We start from the raw sequence: 21,320 nt of genomic DNA on the forward strand, positions 1-21,320 counted from the left end.
TGTTCATGTTCAGTTATTTCACCTCGCAAAGGTCAGTTGCCTGCCGGGCACTCGTGAAACGAGTAATTCTCAACGAATCTTAAAACAAGAATTATATACATATATTCCATGTAGGACCCTCCACACAAGGAGTCTTGAGACTCATTGAGGCTTTCCTGAGTAAGGTTACAGGCGCAGCCCTGCAATTGCTTGCTCATGCTACCGCTGGCAGATGTCAGTCGGTTTATTTCGTTCAAGGCGCATTGAGCTGAGCTCTTATTCAATGGCCTACTCTCCCACGCTCGCTTCTTATTAGTACTGTACACAAGTATCAATGAAAAGTGTTGAAATATTACTCAAATTCAGGTCACCTTATGCAATTGGAGATGTTAGGAATCTCATGAGGTAGCATCAACTGCTACCTTACTGCTTTCTTGTGTGTTTAGTTTGTCCTTCCCCCGCACCTACGATTAGCACGACTGGCTACGTATGGTGCGAAAGAAGTTAAGCACACAAACCAATACCCGGCGCCTGTGCCAGGCCAGGTGCACTTTGAGGTCACGTGAATTGTCGAAGGCTCGCTGACAGGTCATGGGACAGACCCAGGTGCCATGGGTTGACTGAGATGACTCGCAGATGCACACCAGCTGTGCTCCCGACTGTCAACATACATACATCAATAATATAGGGGTTTTTGGGGGGGGTTTGATCGAGTAAATATAAATGTGCCGTTAAGCTGGCCACCACCCGACATAAACAGAACGTGCCAATTCATTACTTGTACAGCACGCCGGCGTGTTGCAGCAAATCCACAATGTTTACAATCTTGAGTACGACGTTTCGCCAGTAATTACAACCAGCTTCATCAGGCAGACAGCCAGGTTTTTGGAGAAGTCCCTTTTCATTCCTTAAATAGAGGGGATAGATGTGATGACATCACTTGCGAGCCCTTCAGGTGTGAAGGGGAGGGGATTAATGAATGAATATAAATTACAATGGGTATCCATTACCGGTTGAGTTATTCATATGGTAAATCACCGTACATCGTGTACATTACGCATGCGCATTGTTCCTGTACCTCCTGTTGTTTGTGTGCACTAAAATAGCAGTCCGTGTTATTGTCTGCGCGCAGGTAATACCCATTGACGTATGGTAACCTGTATAGGCACTTTAACAAGTAGGCTTTCGCGACCAATATCATCCATAATACAGGGTTTTTTTGTTAGATCGGGTAAATATATTTGTCGTTAAACCCCCCCAAAAAAACCTGTGTTATGAATGTGATGATTCGCTTCCAAGCAGCACTAAGCCTGTAGCTATCCGAAAGGTTACAATTATTTTTATTTCTCTCAATTTCAATAAATTATCGAATTAGTCTTGGCCTGTAGTAACTAGTTTTGCACAGCACTTCAACATTATCAAAATCACTTTAGTGTCCTTGTTGGCACGCGTGTTCTGCCACTGCCGACAGTTGTATTTGGGAGTATTACAGTGAGGGAAAAAAGTATTTGATCCCCTGGTGATTTTGTACGTTTGCCCACTGACAAAGAAATGATCAGTCTATAATTTTTACGGTAGGTTTATTTGAACAGTGAGTGACATAATAACAACAACAAAATCCAGAAAAACGCATGTCAAAAATGTTATAAATTGATTTGCATTTTAATGAGGGAAATAAGTATTTGACCCCCTCTCAATCAGAAATATTTCTGGCTCCCAGGTGTCTTTTATATAGATAACGAGCTGAGATTAGGAACACACTTAAAGGGAGTGATCCTAATCTCAGCTTGTTACCTGTATAAAAGACACCTGTCCACAGAAGCAATCAATCAGATTCCAAACTCTCCACCATGGCCAAGACCAAAGAGCTCTCCAAGGATGTCAGGAACAAGATTGTAGACCTACACAAGGCTAGAATGGGCTACAAGACCATTGCCAAGCAGCTTGGTGGGAAGGTGACAACAGTTGGTACGATTATTCGCAAATGGAAAAAAACACAAAAGAACTGTCAATCTCCCTCGGCCTGGGGCTCCATGCAAGATCTCACCTCGTGGAGTTGCAATGATCATGAGAACGGTGAGGAATCAGCCCAGAACTACACGGGAGGATCTTGTCAATGATCTCAAGGCAGCTGGGACCATAGCCACCAAGAAAACAATTGGTAACACACTACGCCGTGAAGCACTGATATCCTGCAGCGCCCGCAAGGTCCCCCTGCTCAAGAAAGCACATATATATGCCCGTCTGAAGTTTGCCAATGAACATCTGAATGATTCAGAGGACAACTGGGTGAAAGTGTTGTGATCAGATGAGACCAAAATGGAGCTCGTTGGCATCATCTCAACTCGCCGTGTTTGGAGGAGGAATGCTGCCTGTGACCCCAATAACACCATCCCCACCGTCAAACATGGAGGTGGAAACATTATGCTTTGGGGGTGTTTTTCTGCTAAGGGGACAGGACAACTTCACCGCATAAAAGGGACGATGGACAGGGCCATGTACCGTCAAATCTTGGGTGAGAACCTCCTTCCCTCAACTAGGACATTGAAAATAGGTCGTGGATGGGTATTCCAGCATGACAATGACCCAAAACACACGGCCAAGGCAACAAAGGAGTGGCTCAAGAAGAAGCACATTAAGGTCCTGGAGTGGCCTAGCCAGTCTCCAGACCTTAATCCCATAGAAAATCTGTGGAGGGAGCTGAAGGTTCGAGTTGCCAAACGTCAGCCTCGAAACCTTAATGACTTGGAGAAGATCTGCAAAGAGGAGTGGGACAAAATCCCTCCTGAGATGTGTGCAAACCTGGTGGCCAACTACAAGAAACGTCTGACCTCTGTGATTGCCAACAGGGGTTTTGCCACCAAGTACTAAGTCATGTTTTGGAGAGGGGTCAAATACTTATTTCCCTCATTAAAATGCAAATCAAATGTTTTGATGTTATTCTGTCTCTCACTGTTCAAATAAACCTACCATTAAAATTATAGACTGCTCATTTCTTTGTCAGTGGGCAAACGTACAAAATCAGCAGGGGATCAAATATTTTTTCCCCTCACTGTACTGACTCATGGTCTGATCTCTGGACGCTTAAATCCGAACTTCAATGTGCACCGCTGCTCGAGAGAACCATGGTTGTCTGTGTACGACTCCAAGCGAGATTCACTGCTGATCAAAGCCCCCCACTGCCCTCACATTCATTATTTACATTTGTTTACCCACAGAAAGCTTCACCGAGTCTCAAGAATATATTTTTTAGGAGGGTCATACTAAGTTTTTGCAGTAAAGGACAATGATTGCTACGTCTTTCCCAATCAAGTACATTTACATTTTTCAAGTTTTCGCACGGACTGTGACACTGGCACACAACGTCACGGGATCGTTAATGTCCACTATGAACCCTTTGGCACGTCGTGTTTTATGGTTATTAGACACTGTTGTATTAACCAGAGCTGCCTGGCACAATCGAACCGCGAACCTATCCAACAAATAACGAATACGCTCTCGCTGTGTCGACGAGCACGGTTGGCTATGTACGGTGCGTAAGAAGTGCAACGTACATACGTACATGTCAGGTCACAACAAATGCATTTTGTTTTTTTCCCTCACCCGGCTACACTTAGGAATTCCTTCCATCGTCTGTTTTCCCCAAGCTCTTATAATAACGTTGCTCAGTTTAAAAAAAATCGTAACTCTTCCCTTTTACAATTTTTATCGTGCCGTTTGTCACTGACCGCTTGACGCTTTGGACCTTTGAGCCTGTGCTCAGCAAATGTGTAAAAAAAAACATCCGTGAATCAAGAGCTGGCAGGCAAAGAGGGATAGGCATTGCCACCAGCACTGACGGGAGGGCTCGTGATGGGGCTTGCGATCATTACGCTGTTCATCAGTGAGAAGCAGATCGGGTGGGCAACGTATTCATGGCAATTTCTTAGCTTCTCAATGTTTCGCATGTGCTATTACATTTTTTTATATATATTTAGAAACACCTCGCAGCAAGCTGATTACATTGCACTATGTTATGAGATATGAAGCCTGCATGGCGATTCTGCTTTCACATAGCTAGAAATATCTTCTTTGGTTCTTTCGGTAAAGTCACGTAGAATGAGAATAAAATAATAAATTGATAAAATTAAATAACACAATGATATTCTCACGACGTTTCGGCCACAACACAAGCGGCCTTCATCAGGTGAAGGGACGAGACTGTCTGGAGGACAGCGCTGGAGTGAAATATACCATACATATTGCAACGTGGCATTCCGATATTCTATGCGGTTTATCATTGTGAATTAAACATATGCATATTTTATGTCCCATGTAAACAATCACAAAATAGACGCTGAAAAATATAAAACAACACATCTTCCACATTCCTTTTTCAGGCTTTAGCAATGAAATAAAATACTGGATGCTGCTGAGCAATATGAAACAGTTGCTTTGCAGCCAGTCTCCAGCCCTTAATCCCATAGAAAATCTGTGGAGGGAGCTGAAGGTTCGAGTTGCCAAACGTCAGCCTCGAAACCTTAATGACTTGGAGAAGATCTGCAAAGAGGAGTGGGACAAAATCCCTCCTGAGATGTGTGCAAACCTGGTGGCCAACTACAAGAAACGTCTGACCTCTGTGATTGCCAACAAGGGTTTTGCCACCAAGTACTAAGTCATGTTTTGCAGAGGGGTCAAATACTTATTTCTCTGATTAAAATCAATTCATAACACTTTTGACATGCGTTTTTCTGGATTTTGTTGTTGTTATTCTGTCTCTCATTGTTCAAATAAACCTACCATTAAAATTAAAGACTGATAATTTCTTTGTCAGTGGGCAAATGTACAAAATCAGCACAGGATCAAATACTTTTTTCCCTCACTGTATATATTGCTTTGGTGTTCTAGAAGTCTCGTGCTGATCATTCGTCTTGTCTGCCCAACATAGCATTTGCCACAAGAGCAATTAATCCGGTACGCACCTTCTGTTGATAGCTTCGGTAATACGCCTTTAGTCGCAGATATTAGTTTTTATTAAAAATAACAACTATATTATGGATGATATTGGGCGCGAAAGCCTACGTGTTAAACATAGATACATCAAAATACACACCTTTTACACAGTCCACATTAAAAACCCAACAATAGGAAAGCTGTACGCCTTTTGGCGTCCTCTGGTCTAGTTTTCGCACGGACTGTGACACTGGCACACAACGTCACGGGATCGTTAATGTCCACTATGAACCCTTTGGCACGTCGTGCCAAAGGGTTCATAGGTTCAAAAGAAAGCCGTCTCTGGTGTGGACCAATCAATTTCAAGGACAATGCATCATATATTATCAGCGAGTGTTTTTTGTTTGCATTTTGACCACAGGTATTGTGGTTAATGCACACATGATTCCTTGTAAAAAGGTTTCAGTTTTGTTGCCAGAAAAAAAAGGAAAAACCATATTATATTTTGGTACTGGCAAAGGAGGTCTAATGATGTCAATGCTTACCCCGAGCCCTCATTACTCTGATAGTGCATTGTCTTTGAGCTGTACGCCTTTTGGCGTCATCTGGTCTAGCACCAATTGAGACGAGGCTCAAAAGAAAGCTGTCTCTGGTGTAGACCAATCAGTTTCAAGGACAATGCATATATTATCATCGTGTGTTTTTTTTGTTTGCATTTTGACCACGGGAATTGTGGTTAATGCACACATGATTCCTTGTCAAAAGGTTTCAGTTTTGTTGCCAGAAAAAAGGGGAAAAACCCTATTATTATAATAGGGATAATTACCGGCAGAAAAAAAATCCTGAACAACTCGAGCAGAACAGGAGTGGGGAACCTCTTATCCTTACGAAGGGCCTAACAGGACTTTCACATACCTGTGGCAGGCCACCTCACTACAATCACACCCCTTATCGCTACCCAAATTACTAACATAAAAAGAAACGTGCGTGTTTGACCGGGCAAGAAGAAGCAGTGACATAATTCGACCGAGCATGCCGAAATTAGAAACGCATTTGTTGTCGCCAGGTTGAAAATATTGCCCTCCAGGACCCAATTAGTGCTGCCGAGATGTTGAGTCCTATTTATTCAAGGTTCTGCGAGGCCCTTGCAGTGACAGGAGTGACTGGGCACTTGCTTAAATTAGTGCCCGCCAGGTCAAACACATTCCCCTCAGGTGTCCGATTAGTGCGGCCAAGATGCTAGTCGTGAAGAAGTAAAGCTTGTTTGGGGACCTGTTTTGAAGTGAGAAGAGGCCTCGTGTTGCTGCAGGTTTTATCAATTGAAGGCATGGGCCGTATCTGTAGTCTAAAGTTGTGTTACCATTATCAGGGACTTGCCCTCTAGAACTCTAGAAAACTAGCCAAATTAGTCAAAGCGCTGCCTGAAACTTGGGAGACAAAACACCAGAGGCAAAAGGATCACAGTATTTGCAAATATGCAAACGCGTTTTCCCCCAGTTTCCACGCCGCTGATTAAATACTTCCGAGGACGAACGCACGTTAGGAACGTTGAAGGATCCAAACGTATGCTTTTTTTTTCTTAACTTGTTTTGGCTGCGTCTTCCTGTAACTAACGCTGCGTCCATCCACATAACCGTAACGTGAACCCAGCACTGCCGGTCCGCTTAAAACATTTGCACGTGGACGCTCATGAAAACGTTTGAACAATGTGCCAGAAAGCGGAGGATTTGTCCTCGCATAATCCGCACAACCACAAACCAATCGCCCTTAACCGCATGCGATCCCATGAGCTCCCTTAACCAAACAAAATTGGGCGTGAGCGTCTGACGACGTTGGTGCGCCATTGATAATGATGTTGATCGTCCTGATGAGGACGACGGTGCCGATGACGTTGCGGACTCGGCATGTCTGAACGACTCAGCCCCGCAGCAATTCTATAAATCGTCACCGTTCAGTATCGCGATTCGATTTAAGGCTCCATTTTTTTTTCCTGTATCATTTTTACTGTGCCCTTTGTTTATTTGTATGGCTCGTCAAGGTCTTGTTTGTACGGTTTCGTTTGCTCTCTTGGCCTCAATGTATCTGTAACGCATCATTCGCATTACACTTACAAGCATCAAAACGATCAATTATCTCGCGACACGCGCCATCGCAAGAGTAAGAAGTAGTCGATCGCAATGATCCGTCGATCGATCGGGCCTCACCGACTAATTGTCCCCGTTCTAATTCACACGTCATTTCGATTCTACCCATATCTAGAAGCTTCACGGTGGCGATGGCGCCGCCGCCGGCGCCGCCGCCGACGCCACTTAAGATATTTTCCGCGGTCGTGCCGTGCGGCTTTCCCGTGCGGGTCACCACGGAGCGTCGTTCGGCACGACGTCCCGCGCCCTCGTGCCGGGAGCTTCTCCCGCGGCCCTCGCCGCCGGCGCCGCTAGCGCCACGAGTGACCGAGCTCCTCCTGCTGCCGTGGCCCCCGGCGCCACGTTTGCGCCACCCAGTCCTGCAGCAGCAAGGCGGCGTCGATCCGGTTGAGGTCGCGGCACTGCTGCACCAGCTGGGCCAGCGGGCGGTGCCCGTTGCGCAGGAGCACCTCCTCGGTGGGGCTGCGCCCGCCCCTCCCCCGCTCCTCCAGCAGGCTCAGCTCGTCGTAGCTTAGGCCCCAGCGTGAGCCCACGTGACGCCAGTTCTGCGGGCGGCGGCGGGTTCACAGTGGCCATGTCGTTGGGTTCACGATGGCCATCTCCTCTCGTGTGGCATTTCAAAAGCAAACGTGCCGATATTTTGACTGATCTCATCTACTGTGCACTGAACAATGGCCATACTCGATAGCTACATCACTGGGTCTACATTCGTCTGTGGGTCCTATGCTAGTCTGCAGATCCTATATTAGTCTACGGGTCCTATGTTAGTCTATGGGTGTACGTAAGTCTCTAGGTCCTATGCGAGTCTATCGGTCTGATGCTAGTCTATGTATATATTTGAAACTTCTTTCGCACCATACGTAGCCAACCGTGCGTATCGGAGGTGCGGGGGGGGGGTGGGGGGGAAGGATGACAAACTAAACTGGGTCTCTACGTGAGTCTATTGGTCACCGCGGCACTGCGACACACCTTGATGATGCTGTGGCTGGGATCCAACTTGGCCTTGAGTCTGTAGAAGGCGTCGGCGTCATCCATGAAGTCCAGCACCGTGGGCTGGGGGCGCTCGGTACCCGAGCACAGCGAGACGGGGGCAGAGGTCACGGGGTCAATGGCGGGGGGGAGGTTGGGACATGACTGACCTGCACACACACACACATGTACGGCACACACTTAACTAATTTTTTATTTACCTGGTAAGGCCCACTGAGCTATGTAGCTCTTTTTCAAAAGCGACCTGGTTATCACAAATGATAGCTCAACGAAGTGGCTTATCACGTGGATAATTTATAGCAGTCTGATACTCTAAACACATTGTTTCTAAACGTGGAGGGAAAAACTGGAGCTCCTGAAAAAAAAATCCACGCGAGCACAGGAAGAACACGCAAACTCCAAATATACAGCAGGCCTCAGGGTCGGGATCAAACCCAGGACCCCGTGTATACCAGCCGAGGTAGTTAACATTTCGCCACAGAGACACACAAAGACAAATATCGCCCATATAGCCTTAACAGATTGTTGGGGCAAGTGTCTTGAGCGAGCATGTATGGAGGGCGGCACGGCGCAAGAGGGGGTTGGGTGGCGAGCACCACGCCCGCCCACTTACGTCTCCCCAGGTACTGGAATATACACATTGCAGGTGGTACTTGTTTAAGGCTAAGTTGATGTAAGCGAGGCCCAGGATCGATGCAAACATTCTCAATTGTTAATGGTCGTGAGTGGGAATTGAACTCGGGTCGCTGGGTTCGTAGCGCAGTCCACTAACCACTGCACCATCGCTTCCCACCGCAAGACAATTATTACCCGTACAGCGTTAACTGACTTGCTGGCCAGGCTCTCTGAGCGAGCGGCACCTATGGAGGCCGGCACGGCACGCGAAGAGTGGTGTGGGGCTATGGACACGCGCACGGGTAACCCACAAATAAATTCTAAATCAAGTCTCGACTCGTTACCCATTTCCCTCCTGTGCCCGAGACTCACCGCCGCTACTGCCGTTGGGACTTTCAGCGGCCTTTTCAGTGGGGGTTTCCGTCGGAGTTTTGCCAGGGATTGCGATGGGGTTGCTGGCCTCAGTCTCCTTCTGTGTGAATCGCAGACACGACCTCAGTTAGCAAAATTTGGGGCACGCCTGATGTTCTGTGCCCTGCCAGGAGTGTTCGTCGCGAAGCAATCTCAAAGGGATGTCCTGCTGCTCAAGAAGCATTGGGGCGGTGGTCATCTCCCAGTTGTTACGCTGCTTAGCCAACGGTGGAAATTACACATTCACATGGCCCGGGAGGGGGGAGGGAGAGTCTTATCCATCCATAGGACAACCACTGTTGATTTCCCCACAAAGTGGCGCTTGTGGAATTATCGACCCCAGAGGCATTATGGGCCAAGTCACCCACCGCCACCCTCACCCCGACGCAACCCCCCCCCGACCCACCCGCGACCAGGATGCGAACTCGCAACCCGCCGAGTCGCCTGGCACAGCAGTCTCCTCGACAGCTTTAATCCAAAAGAGCGGGCGGAGGTCCGAGCTCCACAGCCACCGAGCAAACTGAACGAGGCTTTCTGCTTTGAGCCGAGGACACTGGGCGTGACCAGGCCCGAGGCCGTCCGCCGAGGGACGCCGATGTAACGAGCGGACACGCGACCTTCGATTCAGCGCGGTTGGCTACGTACGGTGTGAAAAAAGTGCAGCGCACGTACATACGTAGGTACAGTATATACGTACATACATATGTACAGTAAAACCTTGGATTGCGAGCATAATTCGTTCCGGAAAAACGTGTTTGTAATCCGAAGCACTCGTATATCAAAGCACTCGTATATCAAATCACTCGTATATCAAATCACTCGTATATCAAAGCACTCGTTGTATATCAGTTGTGATCACGTGACGCTCGGCAGACAAAGCGTCTACACGTGCTGCTTCTCGTATTGCAAGACCCTCGCTCGTTTATCAAATTAATATTTATTTTAAATTTTTGCTCGTCTTGCAAAACACTCGCAGACCAAGTTACTCGCAATCCAAGGTTTTACTGTACATATGTATGTACGCTGAACTTCGCTGAACTTCTGTACGTACGCACAACTGTGCAGGCAAAGCCTTCTCTGCGCGTCCGCACACAGCTCGATTGTCCATCGCCAGCTCGCTTCACATTGCGTGAAAAAGAATCCGCGCTAACTCCGCCGCGACGACCCCCTTCGACCGCGACGAGAATAAAAACGTTAACTTGCAACGCGCTGCACAGCATTCACTCGCTCTCGAAGAGGGAGCGTGAGGGAGAGGGAGCGTGAGGGAGAGGGCGCGACTCAGAAGAACCGCGGACAAGCGGCGGGAAGGCAGCGGCCACGCGGCCAGCCGGCGCAGTCAACAATGGCCCAAGCTCTGCGATCCTCTATGTATGAATGCGTCACCGGACAAAACTCCGTTGACTTGGCGCACAAGTGCAGCAGAATAAATGTGGAGATTACAAAGGGTGTGGTCTCTGGGGTGAACTACACGAGGGCGCGGCGGGAGATTGAGTAGGCCCGAAGGTCGAGGCTCCTGGCTTCGTGCTCACTCGGTGACAGTGGTGGATGGTGGCTTCGTGAGCGAGTGACTCGGTGAGCGAGTGACTCGGTGGCTTTGCGAGTGAGTGACACGTGGGAGATTGAGTGGGTGGGAGGGTGAGGGAGTGGATGAGTGGGTGGCTGAGGGAGTGGGTGAGTGAGTTGGAGGGTGAGGAACTGGGTGGGTGGTTGTGTAGGCGAATGAGTTTATCGGTAAGTGACGCGTGGTAGGATAATAAGCGGTGCTCTTGTTGGAGAGGCGAGGAGGGGTCAGAGGTCGTTTGTGCGTGACCCACAAACGGTGCCGTCTCCTCCTTCGTCAGGCCGGGACTCTGCCGCTTCTCACGCGCAGTCACTGCGACACACAGGGGCACACCCAGGTACACGCACACACACACACGGGTGTGAGTACACACACACGCGGGTGTGAGTACACGCACACGCGGGTGTGAGCGCACGCACACACGCGGGTGTGAGCACACGCACGCACCACAAGAGACAACAAAAGACAAAGATGCCCATACAGCATTCACAGACCATCTTGGCAAGTGCTGTTGTTAGCGAGCACCTATTAAGGCAGGTACGATGTGCCAGGGGCTGGTGTTGCCAGCACCACCCCCAGCCACCTTTGTTCCCCCAGTGCTGATGATTTACACACCACTTAAGGAACTCGTTTAAGACCAAGGCGACCTAGGTAAGGCCCATGACCAGTTCAGGTATTCTCCAATGATGTTGGCCGTGAGCGGGAATCGAACTTGGGTCGCCGGGTTCGTAGCGCAGTGCGGTAACACTCCACCGCTCCAAAGGAAAAGATTTCCTGTATAGCCTTAACAGACTGGAGGAGCAAGTGCTGTTAGCGAGCACCTATGAAGGTCAGTACATCACACGTGGGAGTGGGTGGCCAGCACCATGCCCGGCCGCCTTTGTCTCCACAATTCTGAAGTTTACACCATGCCAGACACTGATTTAAGACTAGGGGAGGCCCAGGACCGGTTCAGGTATTCATCACTGAAGGTGGCCAGGTGCGGAAATGGAAATCAGGTTCATGGTTTCAGACAGCAGTGTGCTAACCACTGCACCACTGCTCCCTACAAACTAGCATCAGTGAGCACACATTCACGCATGCCACGGTACTGTAGCCACATGGTGCGGCGTGGTGTGGCGTGGTGTGGCGTGGTGTGGCGTGGTGTAGTGCAGGGTGGTGCGGTGCAGTAAGGGGTGGTGTGCTTTCGTGTGGTATGGGGTGGTGTGGGATGGTACAGGTGGTGTGGTGCAGTGTGGAGTCGTGTGATGCGGTGCAGTGTGGGGCAGTGTGGTGCAGTGCAGTGTGGTCTGGGGTGATGTGGTGCAGTGTGGTGTGATGCAGTGTGGTGTGGTGCAGTATGGAGTCACCGTACCCAGCTCTCCCTGCACTGGGTCCGTCTCCTGCACCGGGGTCACCAACTCCTACACATACAAACAAAGACAAAGATCCCCCGTGTAGCCTTAATATTCTATTGGGACAAGTGCTGTTAGCAAGTAGCACCTATGAAGGCCGGAACAGCACACGAGGGGGGTGGGTGGTCAGTGCCACGCCCGGCCGCCTTTGTCTCCCCAGTGGCGATGTTTACTACACACCGCACCAGAGTCGACCTTAGGGGATGCCCAGGACCGGTTCAAATAATCGTCACCGATGTTGACCGTGAGCGGGAATCGAACTCGGGACCGCCGGGTTCACAGCGCGGCGTAGCGTTAACCGTTACGGCACCGCTCCCCCATAGCGAGCGACTACCCCCACACACAGACAGACAGGGACAAGACAGACCAGACGTGCGAACAGACGCTAAGATATGCATGACGAAACAAGGGCGCGCGGGCAAACGCAACGTCTCGATCCTTCAACCCCCTCGCTCCTCTCCATTGTACCTCACTCGGCCTGTAACCACGAGGGCTCGGCCATGCCATGCCTCTCGGCGGGGGCCACTCTAAAAGGGGACTCGGTAGGCCCAAGCCGGCCCACGGCCGCCGGTTGCTGGGGGGCCCCCGGCCGAGGCTCGAGACTCCTCTTTCAGGAGGGTCCTGCCAGGTTTTTCGCACGCGCGGGCCTGATTTTGGTAAACACTGGCCGACGAAGAAAGGGTCGGCGGGCCGTCGGGAGGACGCGTCTCTGATTAATTTGAAGATAATTGTGCTACAATGGGATATTGTTAAGGCCGATAAAGGGCGCCCGACATACGCAACCGTGCTCATCGCATCGTGCAAGGCTTTAGTGGGGGAATTGTGGTGCTGTGTGTGCAGGGGAGCTCACCATGAGTCTGCTGTGGTACTACCGCCCCGAGCACACGCAGGGTGGCAGGGTTCCTGGCCAGCACTGTGAGGTACAGCACCCCCCCCCTCCCCTCACCAACCCTACCCACCTCTCCCCCCTACCTCCCTCTTCCTCTCTATGCTCTCCCTTATCTACCCTGTCTCTCTCCCTTGCACTCTCTCCTTAGCTGACGCTTTCCCCCACTCTCTTCTCTCTCTCTGCCTTCTGTGTCCCCCACCCCCCCTTGTTGGTCCTCTCGCCTCCTGTCGCCGCGGTGGCTAGGAGATGTTAACTGCCTCGCCTGATATGCAGGAAGTCGTGGGTTCGATCCCGACCCTGAAGCCTGCTGTATAGTTGGAGTTTGTGTGTCTCTCTCTCTTCCCGTGGTCGCGTGGATTTTTCTCCGGGTCTTCCGGTTTTTCCGTCCGCATTTGGAAACACGCGCTTATATAATATAATCTCCATGTGACAAGCCACTTCGTTGAGCTATCATTTGTGATAGCCAGGTCGCTTCTGAAAAAGAGCTACACAGTAGCTCAGTGGACCTTACCTGGTAAAATAAAAACAGTTTAGTTTTCTCTAGACTTCACTTCCCCTATGTATCTTCCTCCTCTCTCCTTCCATTCTCTCTCTCTCCACCTTCGCTCTCCCTCCTCGCACTCTCCCCGCACTCGACCTTGCGCCGTTCCTCCCTCTCGCTCGCGACTCGTACAGCCGCCTTCACCATTACGTCCAGTGCCAGTTACATTGTACGGTTTTACTTCTTTATCCACGGGAGGAAACCAGAGAACCCGGGGGCATTCGCCCTGCAACACAGGAGGGGAGAGAGCAGACAAACTCCGCGCAGAAAGGCGCCCGAGGTCGGGAATCGAACCCGGGCCCCTCGTTGCTGGGAGGCGCGAGCGGTCACCACCGCGGCACCGCCCGGCCGGCCGGGCACGGCGCGGAGGAGCGCCGTGCCGTGCGGACTCACCAGAGTGGCGGCCGCGTCGCTCCGGTAGTCGGACTCCACCGGGCGACGTGGGGACGAGCAGCCGTTCCCGGCCGGAGCCGCGGCCTTGGCCGGCACTGCACGCAGAGCGGCCATCATACACAGGGCAGTCATTGTACACAGGGCAGTCATCGTACACAGGGCAGTCATCGTACACAGGGCGGTCATCATACACAGGGCGGTCATCATACACAGGGTGGTCATCATACACAGGGCAGTCATCGTACACAGGGTGGTCATCGTACACAGGGCGGTCATCATACACAGGGCGGTCATCATACACAGGGCGGTCATCATACACAGGGCAGTCATCGTACACAGGGCGGTCATCATACACAGGGTGGTCATCGTACACAGGGTGGTCATCATACACAGGGCGGTCATCATACACAGGGCGGTCATCATACACAGGGCGGTCATCGTACACAGGGCGGTCATTGTACACAGGGCGGTCATCATACACAGGGCGGTCATCGTACACAGGGCAGTCATCATACACAGGGCGGTCATCGTACACAGGGCGGTCATCGTACACAGGGCGGTCATCATACACAGGGGTGGTCATCATACACAGGGCAGTCATCGTACACAGGGCAGTCATCATACACAGGGCGGTCATCATACACAGGGTGGTCATCGTACACAGGGCGGTCATCGTACACAGGGCAGTCATCGTACACAGGGCGGTCATCGTACACAGGGCGGTCATCATACACAGGGCGGTCATCATACACAGGGTGGTCATCGTACACAGGGCGGTCATCATACACAGGGCAGTCATCATACACAGGGTGGTCATCATACACAGGGCGGTCATCATACACAGGGCGGTCATCATACACAGGGCAGTCATCGTACACAGGGCGGTCATCATACACAGGGCAGTCATCATACACAGGGTGGTCATCATACACAGGGCGGTCATCATACACAGGGCGGTCATCATACAAAGAGCGGCCACAGTGACCCAAAGACTTACACAGAGACCCATAGACCAGTGCGCTGGCTTAGTGTGTGACATGGCCATTATAAATTTCGAGAAAGAGACGCTCACGTCTTTGCATCGCGTACGTACACGCGCGCGTGCGCACACGTGCAGCGCGTGCACACACACACACGTGTACACACACACACACGTGTACACACACGTGTACACACACACACACGTACATGTGTGGGTACGCATGTCTCTCTCTCTCCCTCTTCCTGGCTCTCTAACCGCTTTTTTTCCAAGAAACCAGAAACCCCGCAGCGTAGACCGCGCACGATTTCCACTGCTGCTGCTGCTTCCACCACCATTGCCATGGCCAGCCCGAATGTAATGCGCGCGTGTAAGTTGAACTTCTTTCGCACGGTACGTAGCCACTTGTGCGAATCGGAGGTGCTGGGTGGAGGGGGGAAGGACGATAAACTAAAGACGAAAAAGCAGTTATAAAGAAATGAGTTTTCAAAGTAGATTTAAAATCACAAAGCCCCCGGTGGCTTCCTAATAACAGCCCATTTACTGCAGGCTATTACCATACTCTGAGCCCATTACTCTAGCCAACAGCCAGAGTACTTAGCCCTGGCGCATTAAGCAAAGTCCTACACCCTAGTCCAAGAGCATAACTCGAGCCATAACCCTAAGCTCAAGTCCGAGTCTGACCCGAGTGCAAAGCCAAGAACCCAAAACGTTACCCCGTCGCCTTGACCCGAGACTCTGACCGCAATGCCTCACCAATTTTCCCTACTAAGCCTCGTCTTATCCGTAACCTATAACCCCTAAAACACGATGCCGAAACATCACTTAGCCAAAAAAAGCGTTGAACCCATAGCACTAAACCCTATAACCCCCCCCCCCACCGCCGCCTCCCCCCAACCCTTCCCCGCTGTAGCTTGACCCGAGTGATAAGCCTGAAAACCCCAGACCTCCTTGGGGCCCCGTGACTCATCATCTCCGCCGCCGCCGCTAGCAATCGGCTCGCAACGTCTCCACCTCCGGCTCTCCGTGACCGACTCAAGCCAAATTTCCAGAGAGGCCGGCGGTGTGACCCACGCCCACAGAGTTCCGAGTAAAGCTCTTATTCACACGCCGTGTCCAGTCGATTAGTGGAGGCTGAGTCGATTAGTGGAGGCTGTGTCCTGCAGATGTAGATGTCACTGGTTCTTCACGTTCTGCAGATGGAGATGCCACTGGTTCTTTATGTTCTGCAGACGTAGATGCCACTGGTTCTTCACGTTCTGCAGATGCACTGGTTCTTCACGTTCCGTAGATGTAGATGCCACTGGTTCTTCACGTTCTGCAGATGTAGATGCCACTGGTTCTTCACGTTCTGCAGATGGAGATGTCACTGGTTCTTCACGTTCTGCAGATGGAGATGTCACTGGTTCTTCATGTTCTGCAGATGTAGATGTCACTGGTTCTTCACGTTCTGCAGATGGAGATGCCACTGGTTCTTTATGTTCTGCAGACGTAGATGCCACTGGTTCTTCACGTTCTGCAGATGTAGATGCACTGGTTCTTCACGTTCCGTATATGTAGATGCCACTGGTTCTTCACGTTCTGCAGATGTAGATGCAACTGGTTCTTCACGTTCTGCAGATGGAGATGTCACTGGTTCTTCACGTTCTGCAGATGGAGATATCACTGGTTCTTCATGTTCTGCAGATGTAGATACTACTGATTCTTCATGTTCTGCAGATGTAGATGCCACTGGTTCTTCACGTTCTGCAGATGGAGATGTCACTGGTTCTTCACGTTCTGCAGATGTAGATGCTACTGATTCTTCACGTTCTGCAGATGTAGATGCCACTGGTTCTTCACGTTCTGCAGATGCCACTGGTTCTTCACGTTCTGCAGATGGAGATGCCACTGGTTCTTCACGTTCCGTAGATGTAGATGCCACTGGTTCTTCACGTTCTGTAGATGTAGATGCCACTGGTTCTTCATGTTCTGCAGATAAAGATGCCACTGGTTCTTCACGTTCTGCAGATGGAGATGCCACTGGACCTTCACGTTCTGCAGATGTAGATGCCACTGGTTCTTCACGTTCCGTAGATGTAAACGCCACTGGTTCTTCACGTTCTGCAGATGTAGATGCCACTGGTTCTTCATGTTGTATAGATGTAGATGCCACTGGTTCTTCACGTTCTGTAGATGTAGATGCCACTGGTTCTTCATGTTCAGCAGATGTAGATGCCACTGGTTCTTCAGGTTCCGTAGATGTAGATGCCACTGGTTCTTCACGTTCTGTAGATGTAGATGCCACCACCGCCATCTATTGCGTGGCGATTTAACTTACGACTCTCGGTCCGAACAGGCAACTGGACGTACGGACCAGGTTTGTTCATATCTCTGAAAGTTCGTAAGTAGAAGAGTCCTTGTACAACGTTCTCTCTCTGGCTACGTGGCGCGCGAACGAATCCGTTGTCGCTTGTACACAAATGAGCCACAATATCTCGCCAATCTTGTCAAGGGGCATAAACCACCATCACGTGACACTCCGGTCATTGTCGCAGCAGCGGCTTGTTGCCTAAGCCATCGAACAAAGACGGTGGTCACCGCAATCTTCAAGATGCACTTCTGCGGCCGTCTGGAATGCTCCTCCGATATTAGTAAGCCACTGGAGCTGTGCACTTTAAAATCATCATCTAGACTGAAATCTCATTCCTTTCGAACTGCTTTTAGTGTTTAGTTTGTTGTCCTTCCCCCTCGCACCTCCAATTAGCGCAGTTGGCTACGTAAGGTGCGAAAGAAGTTCAACATACATACATACGACCCAAAGACTACCACTACCCATAGACTCAACACTACCCATAGACTCAACACTGCCCATAGACTCAACACTGCCCATAGACTCAACACTGCCCATAGACTCAACACTGCCCATATACTCAATACTGCCCACAGACTCGACACTGCCCACAGACTCAACACTGCCCACAGACTAACACTACTCACAGACTCACACTACATCCCTGTGTGTGTACCTGTGTGTGTGTAGGCTAGCCTGCCTTTGATCCATCCTGGGTTTGACCAGGCTGGATTGTGTGAGGAGCTCACAAATCCTTGAAAGATCTGGGCAAAGTCCCATCGGTGAGCTCCTTCGGCAGGCAAGGCTGCGTTGGCTGCGTCATGTAGCCCGCATACCCAGCCACCGCATGCCGAAACAGCTTTTGTTCGGCCGAATCGAGGGGGCTAAACGGGCGCGGCACGGGCTAGAGAAGAGATGGAGTGATGTGGTACAGGAGGACGTGGAGCTGAGTGTACTTGCCGATGACAGGTACCATCGGTGTCAAGATCGGCCTCTGTGGAGGAGGCTCGTGAAGGACGCTACTGAGCAGTTGGAGGCAGTCGCCCTCCAACAACAACGGAGGGCGGAGGAGCGACGCTCACAACAACGAGCGGAGCGCCGGGTGGCTAAAGCACAGCAGGTTGGCACAGTCGGGGGCACAGGTGGTGCATCAGCCAGTCATCTCAGTCATCTCAGTCAGTCGACCCGTGGCACCTGGGTCTGCCCCGTGACCTCCTGCCAGCGGGCGTTCGACACTTTCACGTGGCCTCAAGGTGCACATGGCCTGGCACAAGCGTCGTGGTGACGTCACCGTCACTTAGTGGCGAATGGCGGTTGTTGTTGTGTGTACCTGTGTGTGTACCTGTGTGTGTGTATCTGTGTGTATCTGTGTGTGTACCTGTGTGTGTACCTGTGTGTACCTGTGTGTGTACCTGTATGTGTGTCTGTGTCTATGTGTGTGTGTACCTGTGTGTGTACCTGTGTGTATCTGTGTATGTACCTGTGTGTGTGTACCTGTGTGTGTGTTCCCGTGTATCTGTGTGTGTACCTTTGTGTGTGTACCTGTGTGTACCTGTGTGTGTGTACCTGTGTGTGTACCTGTGTGTACCTGTGTGTGTACCTGTGTGTGTACCTGTGTGTGTACCTGTGTGTACCTGTGTGTGTGTCTGTGTGTGTGTCTGTGTGTGTGTACCTGTGTGTATCTGTGTGTGTGTACCTGTGTGTGTGTGTACCTGTGTGTGTGTACCTGTGTGTATCTGTGTGTGTGTACCTGTGTGTGTACCTGTGTGTGTACCTGTATGTGTGTCTGTGTCTATGTGTGTGTGTACCTGTGTGTGTACCTGTGTGTATCTGTGTGTGTACCTGTGTGTGTGTACCTGTGTGTGTGTTCCCGTGTATCTGTGTGTGTACCTTTGTGTGTGTACCTTTGTGTGTGTACCTGTGTGTACCTGTGTGTGTGTACCTGTGTGTGTACCTGTGTGTGTACCTGTGTGTGTGTGTGTACCTGTGTGTGTACCTGTGTGTGTACCTGTGTGTGTGTGTACCTGTGTGTGTACCTGTGTGTGTGTCTGTGTGTGTGTACCTGTGTGTGTGTACCTGTGTGTATCTGTGTGTGTGTACCTGTGTGTGTGTACCTGTGTGTGTGTACCTGTGTGTGTGTACCTGTGTGTGTACCTGTGTGTGTGTGTACCTGTGTGTGTGTACCTGTTTGTGTGTACCTGTGTGTGTGTACCTGTGTGTACCTGTGTGTGTGTACCTGTGTGTGTGTACCTGTGTGTGTGTACCTGTGTGTACCTGTGTGTGTGTACCTGTGTGTGTGTACCTGTGTGTGTGTACCTGTGTGTGTGTGTACCTGTGTGTGTACCTGTGTGTGTGTACCTGTGTGTATCTGTGTGTGTGTACTTGTCTGTGTGTGTGTGTACCTGTGTGTGTGTACCTGTGTGTGTGTACCTGTGTGTGTACCTGTCTGTGTGTGTACCTGTGTGTGTGTGTACCTGTGTGTGTGTACCTGTGTGTGTGTACCTGTGTGTGTGTATCTGTGTGTGTGTGTACCTGTGTGTGTGTACCTGTGTGTGTGTACCTGTGTGTGTGTACCTGTGTGTGTGTACCTGTGTGTGTGTACCTGTGTGTGTGTACCTGTGTGTGTGTACCTGCTGCGCAGTGCTCCAGGGTGCTGGTGGCTCCGCTGTGGTCGTGCTCCATGGTGGGTGCGGGGTGCGCGCGCTGCGCCTCCGCCTCCACTGGAATCGACGACGACTTCTGGTGCCTCCCTCCCTCTCTCTCCCTCCCTCTCCCCCTCTCCCTGCCCCTCTCCCTCCCTCTCTCTCCCTCCCCCTCTCCCTCCCTCTCTCTCCCTCCCTCTCCCCCCCCTCTCCCTCCCCCTCGTCGCGTCTGCTTCCTCACGGTGCTCAGACGTCTTCTGTGCCCCAAGTTTCAGTGTCCGGAGACTCCTTCCGATTCTCTCACGGTCACGTCCTGCCCCCCCCCACCTCCACTCACCTCCCCCCACCCCGCCACTCACCTCCCCACCACTCACCTCCCCCCACCCCGCCACTCACCTCCCCACCACTCACACCCCCCCCCCCCCCACTCACACCCCCCCCCCCACTCCTCCGCCGGCCACTGTTCTGTTCCTCGCGCTGTTCTCAACGGGATTCTCCTTCGGCTCCTGTTCCGATACTGCCCCACCCCACCGACCAAAGTGGTTTTTGAACCAAAGAGCGCCCTGCTCCGATATTCGCTGCCGTTCACGAGCACCGCGCCACGTGTTCGTTCCGCTCCGAACCGATTTCGGGCTCGGTACCTGAACCGGTTCAGCCTTAGCCCTGTTCCAAACAAACTCCTGGTGCCGTTCCGAACCGTCTCTTATCTCGGTTCTAGTTTTCGAACCGCGGCCTCCAGTTCCGCGTTCCCCCCTTTCCACTTCCCGTAAATACGCGAAACGATGCGCATCGGGGTAGGCAAACACTTTGACAAAGGCGCGCACACGCGTACAAAATGACCACACTTGCACGCACAGACTTCACGCACACGGTACACTCATCCTCAAAGACAAAGATCCCCCGTGTAGCCTCAACACACTATAGGGGTAAGTGCTGTTAGCGAGTAGCGCCTATGAAGGCCGGCACTGTGGCACACGAGGGGGGTGGATGGCCAGCGACACGCCCGGCCGCCTTTGTCTCCCCAGTGGCGATGTTTACTACACACCGTACCAGGTACTCATTTGAGGCTGAGTCTACCTAGGGGAGGCCCACGACCGGTTCAAATAATTGTCACCGGTGTTGGCCGTGAGCGGGAAATCGAACTCGGGTTGATGGGTTCGTAGCGCAGCGCGCTGACCGCTACACTACCCAAACAAAGACAAAGATCCCCCGTGTAGTCTCAACAGACTGTTGGGGCAAGTGCTGTTAGCGAGTCGCGCCTATGAAGGCTGGCACGGCACACGAGGGGGGTGGGTGGCCAGCGCCACGCGCGGCCGCCTTTGTCTCCCCAGTGGCGATGCTTACTACACACCGCACCAGTTTATCATTTGAGGCTGAGTCGACCTAGACACACACACAAAATACGACCCAACCCATCTCACCCAACACTCGCCACTCCCTAACCTGCGCGCAAACGTCTTAGCTGCTCATCGTCACTTAATTGTATCAATTAGGGTGTGTTCCTACGCAGACGACGCA

General features: G+C 51.3%; 1 protein-coding gene across 2 annotated transcripts; it reads right to left on the reverse strand.

Moving 5' to 3' along the window:
• Nucleotides 1–1,542: 1,542 nt before the first annotated feature.
• EDARADD (EDAR associated via death domain) lies at nt 1,543–19,923 on the reverse strand. Of its 2 annotated transcripts, none has more exons than XM_032974253.2 (7): nt 19,791–19,923; nt 13,850–13,944; nt 11,987–12,035; nt 10,886–10,944; nt 9,033–9,129; nt 8,025–8,194; nt 1,543–7,600 (listed from the first exon to the last, which is right to left on the reverse strand). In XM_032974253.2, the coding sequence occupies exons 1-7, from the start codon at nt 19,840–19,842 to the stop codon at nt 7,346–7,348; spliced, it is 777 nt and encodes a 258-aa protein (XP_032830144.1). In that variant the 5' UTR covers nt 19,843–19,923; the 3' UTR covers nt 1,543–7,345. The 2 variants fall into 2 exon arrangements, with proteins under 2 accessions (XP_032830144.1, XP_032830143.1); XM_032974252.2 differs by having other exon boundaries at nt 9,033–9,132.
• Nucleotides 19,924–21,320: the final 1,397 nt, after the last annotated feature.

This window comes from Petromyzon marinus, chromosome 53 (assembly GCF_048934315.1).
Source record: "Petromyzon marinus isolate PM22_M1 ecotype Great Lakes invasive population chromosome 53, UKy_Petmar_22M1.pri1.0, whole genome shotgun sequence".
NCBI classification, from domain to species: Eukaryota; Metazoa; Chordata; class Hyperoartia; order Petromyzontiformes; family Petromyzontidae; genus Petromyzon; species Petromyzon marinus.

Excerpts from the sequence above, each read along its gene's own strand:
- EDARADD (XM_032974252.2), bottom strand. The coding sequence starts at position 19,842 with ATGGAGCACGACCACAGCGGAGCCACCAGCACCCTGGAGCACTGCGCA. Across the intron at positions 10,945-11,986 it reads CCCAGTGCAGGGAGAGCTGG|TGACTGCGCGTGAGAAGCGG; the intron begins GTACGGTGACTC and ends TGTGTGTCGCAG. Across the intron at positions 8,195-9,032 it reads TCCCAACGGCAGTAGCGGCG|GTCAGTCATGTCCCAACCTC; the intron begins GTGAGTCTCGGG and ends GTGTGTGTGCAG.